Source organism: Mesitornis unicolor, unplaced genomic scaffold, assembly GCF_000695765.1.
Source record: "Mesitornis unicolor isolate BGI_N332 unplaced genomic scaffold, ASM69576v1 scaffold9714, whole genome shotgun sequence".
NCBI classification, from domain to species: Eukaryota; Metazoa; Chordata; class Aves; order Mesitornithiformes; family Mesitornithidae; genus Mesitornis; species Mesitornis unicolor.
This window is the reverse complement of record NW_010182075.1, coordinates 55918-63294: the sequence shown is the minus strand read 5'-3', so window position 1 is coordinate 63294 and position 7377 is coordinate 55918. Positions and strand designations below refer to the sequence as shown.

Genomic DNA, 7377 nt, shown 5'->3' with positions numbered 1-7377 from the left:
CCCTACAGAGCAGCTGTGTAGCATCTCACTTTGTGTAACAGAAGCAGTGGAAATAGGCTCTTCTTTTCAGAGCAGTGACGATTCCAGTTTGATGGAAATCCAGCAGCTGCACAGCTAAAGGAAAGGACATTTCAGATCCCTGGTGGACAAGGAGCAGAGAATGAGAGAAGTGTTTAGGATTAAGTATGAAATTTAGAATAAGTTTAAAGTTACTGAGAAATGAGGCTTAAATAATTTAGCGAGAGGCATTGCTATGACTTACGGGGAAGGATAGTGTGGTGACAAGAAGTAGGGGGCCCTGAAAATCTGATCTGTAACAATACTTGGACTTTACTGGGCCACTGATTCTGGCTCTCCATGTCTTGGAGCACTGACCTTCTAGTCTAACAAACTCATTTCTGTCTCTTCACAGAGAAGGTAGCCTATATCCTGGCTCAGATACCTCCTGCACATGTAAAAGCATCCCATGGCAGACCAGGACCTCCTGGTCCCCCTGGGAAGGAAGGACTCCCAGGAAGAACTGGCCCTCCGGGAGAACCTGGCCGGCCTGGACAGACTGGGTCTGAAGGGCCACCTGGACCAATTGGTCCCAAAGGTTAGTGAAACTTTGTGTCTGGGATGTCCGACAAAGGGATGTGTCCACCACACTTTGGCATTCACCTCTCCTATTGGTAGCATTTAAGTGGTCCTCAAAACATTAGAAGCAGCCTCAGTCTGTTGAACCTGAAGTGGTGAATGTGACCAGCAACTGTCAGAGTCGTGCTCCACCTCTGTCCAGAATTGGAGTGAAGCGAGTATTCATTCTCACTAAACTTCCCATCTCGGAGGATTGGCCACAATTAGAAACTGGTTTTAGCAAATATACTGGCTTCAGTGTGGATAGAAGACCTATGAAGTCTTCTTTAGATCTGTAGATGGTGCGCATCAGTTCATTATTTTTCTTTCCCTCTCTACAGGAGAAAGAGGAGCAAAGGGTGAGAAAGGAGACACCGGTGTTGGCCAACGAGGGGAAATAGGTCCTCCAGGAATTCCAGGTGTGTTTATTCAGAACACCCCACAAAACACACCACTCAGAAACTCTACAAGCACACTGGTCTCTACCATATTAGATGATCAGGATAACAAAAATGCTGCATATACAATTTCTGTAGAAAGTGGCCCAATGGGAAGAAATATAGCACTAACAGCATATCTGGTCACTTTGTTTTTTCCTCAGCCTGATTGACAAGTAAAATGATCCATCTCAGTAACAGCTAGGTTAACTGACCTTTGGGAGAAATCCAGAGTGAAGCTTTAATTACTAGATACACAGTGAATTGTTTTATTTTTGCCAGAATCTTGTTGTTACCAAGAACTCAGAGATCCAGGTAGATGCAGATGTTGCAAAAGGTCATATCCAGCACCTGTGCCTCGAGCATACAGCTTGTGCTTTATCTCTGCTGACAAAGAATCAGAAAATATATTTTGTTTCTAATTTGAAATTAGGAGCCCCTGCTCTGCTGGGGGAGGAAACCAGGGGAAGCCTTCATAACTCCAAGGGCTGCATTTGGCATATGGCCCTGCATTGCCTTAAGGCCATTTCCTATGAAATCACAGAATCATTAAGGTTGGAAGAGACCTCTGAGATCATCAAGTCCAACCGTCAACCCAACCCCACCATGCCCACTAAACCATGTCCTGAAGTGCCACATCCAGGCGCTTCTTGAACACCTCCAGGGATGGGGACTCCACCACCTCCCTGGGCAGCCCCTTCCAGTGCTTGACCACTCTTTCGGTAAAGAAATTTTTCCTAATATCCAATCTAACCCTCCCCTGGTGCAACTTGAGGCCAGAAACAAATAACAGAAACAAAATAACAACGGACCCACTACGCTTTGTACAAAGCTGGCTCTTGCCTCAAGCTTTCCCATCCTCAGCTCCTCTCTATGAGGACTATGTGTTATTAGTTGGCTCATGCACAGCTTCAACATGGTGATGGATGAAGAGCGGCCATAGCAGAGTTGTGCAGCCTCAAGGATGCCATAGGGGCTGCAAATCTTTCATTCAGATGAGCCCTACTTGTCACATCCATGAGATACATGCCAGCCAGACCCAAATCTGTGGAAGCTGATGTCTACATCCCAGTTGGGTGACAAAGCCATGTCTTGTGATGTTACATTTTTGAGTACTGCACCCCAGGAGTGTCACTCACTAAGCCCTTTTTGGTTTTTATTTTAGGCCTCCCAGGGGAGCCTGGCTATGCCAAAGATGGGATGCCAGGACCACCTGGCCCTCAAGGCGAAGCTGGGGTGCCTGGTCTCACGGGTCCACAGGGACCTCCAGGAGCCAATGGACAGTGTGATCCCGCTCAGTGTGCTTACTATGCAAGCCTGGCTGCCAGACCTGCCAACGTCAAAGGGCCCTAGGATGGAGGGAGTACCCCCAGACTTGTTTTTAAAACTTGAATTCATCACGCCTGCCAAGAGCTCTCAGATGTCTTCAACTCTGTTTCTTTCATGGGAGGCCTTCTAAAGCCAACAAATGCTGCCGGTCGGTCAGATTATTTTTATGAATTATAATTATTATTATTATTATTATCTTTGATGTGACATGTGAATTTGTTTTTGTTTTCTCTAACATCAGGGCATATTAAAACATTAAAAATAAGTGGGTTTTTTCCTCTTTTGAAGAGCATATAATAGCAATGCATTGTGTAGCTGTCTATGCAAAACCATTCCGATGCCAAAATTTTAGTCTGTTGTCTGATTAATTCTTTCCAAAGCTTTACCTCTCACCCCTGAAATTGAAATCAAATCCTGCACTGTGCAGCCCGGGACATTATCTGTGAGACACAGGCTGATTGCAGGAGTGTTGGTGCTATCTGCCATCCAGTTGGAGGGGAGGAAAGCAAAGCCATGCCAAAGCTGGGGAAAAGGTCTCCACCACCTTCAGCTTACAACAGAAAGTTATGAACAGCCAGTGTGTGTTTCCCAGAAGATCCCTGCTAAATTTCATGTTCTTCTGTCCGTAAGTGAATCTGTATGCTATAGCGGCTACATTTTATGGGACCATGTGGAATCTCACAGCAAGGCCTGAGAGACCACAGAGAGGATCTAAACCTCCCCACTGCTCCCTGTGCAAGAACTCCAGTACTCAGAGGGTTTGGTCATACCAGATGGTGCTTAGCTTCCTTCTGCCAGGGAGATGCCTCTGCAAAAGAGCCGTGATGCTGTCTTCCATCAGCTCAGGGCTGCCCTTTTCATTGTCAGCACGAACACAGCTCCCTACCACTGCTTCACCCCAAAATCAACCAGAGCAGCATAGAAAGTCACCTGGCATTAAAAATCTCAGGGAGCTAAGTGTGACCCAACTTCACCATTTTGGATAATCTACTATGAAAATTATAGAATCGTTACAGTTGGAAAGACCTTTAAGATCATCAAGTTCAACCATTAATAGCATGGCCAGGTTGTGTTTTAGAAAGTGAGAAGTTGCAGGCTGGTCTAGGAGGAGATTGATCTCTGATGAAAGGATCAGAACAAAAAGATGTTCAGAAACCTAGAGGAAAATGTATTTGAGGGTGAAAGCAAAAGTTAGACACCATCTTTTTTCCCCTATCAGCTAATTGCCAAAATCAACCTGAGAATGCGAAGAGAAAGTAAAGATGAGATGGAGTCTGAAAACACCTTCACAATAGGTCATTTGTGAGTTAAACCCTCTGACCAAGACAATCCCATGCACAAAGGTGCAGATCTGAGAGGCAACCAGGCCTCGAACATGTGTGCCAGCCAGCAAAGCAGCTGCAGTTTTCAAAACTCTTCTGCACAAAGCAGTTTGTATTGAGAAATTGAACCAATGAACCTGACAGAGGAACTAAGTGCTGAAAGTGTTTGGGAATCTCATCAGGTCTTCTGGAGATGGAAATAAGACATCCTGTCCTGCTGGCATGTTCATCATGGGGCATTGTGCTTCCAAGCTGAAGTTACAGCTGCCTGTAACCGCCCCAGAATCAGACCCTGAGGCTAAAGCCTAGAGATAAACATTTGCCAGCCTTGGAGCCTTTTCCTCACCCACTAGCAGATAAAATCTGCCTCTTCTTTACTAAAAAATTATATTAAATAACACGTTCATGTGCCAGGGTTGAACAAATCTTTACTGTGTAGCTCTCAGTGGTGCTATATTTTGCTATTTCCTATGCAAATAAACTTTTTGATTTGATTCTACTGTGTTTCTTGCTATGGAAAGACCAATCAAAGTGAACATATCATGAAATGAAAGCTTACTGCTTTTAAGTAACTCTCAATGGTAAATCTGTTACTGTATTGCATCTCAGGTCAGTTTGCCATACTTCAGTATTCAGCAAGCATGTTAATCACATTGTATTTAATGGCACTGTTTTTCCTCGTCCAGGCTGACTGAGATCTCATCTCTCCAGTGGTGATGTAAAACAGGTTTCCTAAGCATGAGCAACCTCCTAATGTGGCACGAGCTATCGTTCTGAAGAAATGTAGTGGTAATGAGCAGGTTTTACGAAGGCAAATCATGTTAACTTGACCATGTTAATGTGATATTTAATTCCTGTCATGACGCTGACTCCTCAGCCTCTGTGGACTACCTCTCATCACTTGTGTCTGCATGTGGCATGCATGGCATGGACTTTAATACACTCCAGTGCACTGTGTCAAGGGTAGACTCATAATGATGTTCTGTTAAACAAATTTCAGGGTCTTTCACCCCGGTGAGATGGTGCAGTGGTATCCAATTGAAGGGGATCTAGGGTTTTTTTTATAATACATTTCATTTGAATATCTGTTGGAGCCATTGCCAAGACTCTGTGTTAGGCACGTAAGGGACACAACTGTATCTTTAATAGCAGTAAAAAGGTCTGCCTGAGTTAGGCACAGACTATGACTCTGCATCTTCTCCACCTGGAAAAGGTGGAGCCTAATTCTCTTTGCCTAATTCTCTTTGCTCCAGCATATTCCCTCCCATATGGTTGTCTGTTCATTCTGTTCCTGGAGACACCCCAGACTGTCTCTGTGCCCTGAATTCACTGGGTGCCATTTCCCTGCTTTTTCTTGAATGTTTTTTTTTTCTCCCCAGCCAGTTAAATGGCATTTACCAAGCGAGAGGAGTGTGAGACACACACCGCAGACCCAGATCAAGACCTGTGTTTATGGCCACTTGGTTTCTATGGATATACTTAACAATGGCAGGTTTCTGTAGCTACCACCTCTTACAGAAGCAAGCCTTATCTAAATATGCCTTAAAAGTCACCTGCAATAAAAGGTAAGAAAGGACTGTGTAGTTGCAGGACTGCAAATAAAGAGAGTTTAGGATTTCTTGTATTTGGAGTCCTTTCTTCCTGCAGGGCAAGCAAGGATTTCTGCAAGCTCAGACTCAAAAAGCTGAAACTGTTTTTTTGCCTCAGTCTGTTCATGCCTATTTGCAGTCTTTGGAAAGGTCCCAGAGATTACTTTCCAAATCAGGATTGCCATCTGGGCAGACAGTAAACCTCCAAGTACAGCCCTGGGCATGGTCAGAAGCTGCCCTCCAGAAAATGCAGATGCCTCTGTGGCTGAGCAGGTGACTGTGTGTGCTGGAAGGCGACAAGCAGAAGTGTCTTGTCTGGCCAGCACCTTGCAAGGTGACCATGCAGGCAGGAGGTGACAGGGCAGAGACAGAGCTGATGGCCTCTTCCATTTTTTATGTAAATTATTTAACAATTTATTGTTTTCTGAATAGTTTTGACTTAGCTGCTTCTTGGAAGCTGCAGCAGGGAATGGATTATTTTTCCTTCTTTACTACTTCTGTATCTTCTCAGTACAGCCTTGTGATACTGCTTCCCTGAGCTGTCCTTTTCACACCTCTTGTTGATAATATGGGATAATTAAACCGTGTAAGGCTGAACTCTGTTCTACATGTTTATTTGGAGAGATGTAATCAAAGCAAGACTTCTCTGTTCAGGACTAAACCAAATGTGTGTGGGTTTTTGACAGAGAAACAATAAAAATACTGCAGCAGCTAAGCCCAAGCTCTGCACTCTGACTACAAAACTGGCTGGGAGGTGAGCACAGCTTTTACCTTGTGGGTAATATAAAAGAAATAATTAAAATTATATTTAAAAAAAAGGAAAATAGAGTTTACTGATGACTGAGTCTTTTAATGTGTAAACCAGCCAAGCTTTGCCCTGCCATAGATTGCATTTTGGCAGCTTTTGGAGCAGGACTTGGTGCCTAGGCATGGCTGGGTATCACTGTCTTGGGTGTCAGTGGCATCAACAGGGGACTGTAGGACCTATGGGAGTCTTTCCAGATCTGTGGTGAGTGACCCTATGGGACATTATGTACCACAACAAATTATGTATGATGCTTATGTTGAGGTACCTGACTCCCATGCTCAGTCTCTCACAGAGGGATGCAGAGCCAGGCCATGGCACCTGGACTTCAGTGGCTCCAGTGGAGCTGTGGAGCTTGGAGAGTTAATCAGCTCATTGTAAAGTAGTCAGATGAAGCACTCTGGGCTGCATTGTCTACATTAATTAGGTTTTCATTGAAAAAAAAAAAGATCTTCTGATAGCTGTCTTTATATTCCACCTTTACTGACTCACTTTCCCACTCAGTTGGCATGGGAATATATGTGTTACAGATGATAAGATGTTCGGTATTACGTGATTAGCAGCCATAAAACTCAGAGGGAGAGAAACAAGGTTATGGCACAAACCTGTGCTGTTCTTGAGTCAGGTAATAATAGGAAAATATTCTTAACTCAATAATAACTACACAGACTGAGAAAAATTCACTGCCACCTCTTTCAGCATCCACGAGTTGGAGTCCACCACTGCTGAGGATTGAGATTGCTGCTCCAGGGCACCGGCAGGAAGAGCAGAACAAGGACAGAGCCAGCCTGGGGGTGAAGGCAGGCTCTGGCCCTGATCTGCATCTCTGCATGGGGATGAGCATCCCTCGGAGACCACAAGGAGTCCTCCTTACTGCTGTCCTCCTGTGCTGCTCTTTGCATCTGCCACCCAATTGCCTCCTATGTCCCAATTTCCGCACTTGTCTGAGGTCCTTTAGGTAATATGGGTCCATCAGCGCCTGGACTTTCAACAGCTTTGTAAATTGTGAAGGTGAATTAAGAGAAGAAACCCTTCATCAATCTGGATTAAACCTGGAAATCACAAACATAGATTTTTTGCCTTCTGACTTGTGAAATGGGAACAATTGATTAGAAAAGCTTGAAGACAAGATGAAGAGGAGACTGGTTTTCGGAGTTGCTTTATAAAGCAGATTCTTGCAGTAAGAGCTAATTTCTAAATACCTTGTATAGCTTGACTCAAGAATATTGATGCTGGCAATATTTTTGTTGTAGTTTGTCCAAACTGAGAATGACATTCTG

General features: G+C 44.3%; 1 protein-coding gene across 1 annotated transcript in view; it reads left to right on the top strand.

The window, feature by feature from the left end:
* COL22A1 (collagen, type XXII, alpha 1) overlaps positions 1–2644 on the top strand; it is a gene marked incomplete at its 5' end in the record, with an annotated part of 153143 nt that extends 150499 nt beyond the window's left edge. Inside the window, 3 exons of the mRNA XM_010183650.1 lie at positions 413–595; positions 957–1034; positions 2218–2644. Of these exons, the coding sequence (XP_010181952.1) occupies positions 413–595; positions 957–1034; positions 2218–2405 (449 nt within the window). The remainder of the gene's footprint in view (positions 1–412; positions 596–956; positions 1035–2217) is intronic.
* Between the last annotated feature and the right edge of the window lie 4733 nt (positions 2645–7377).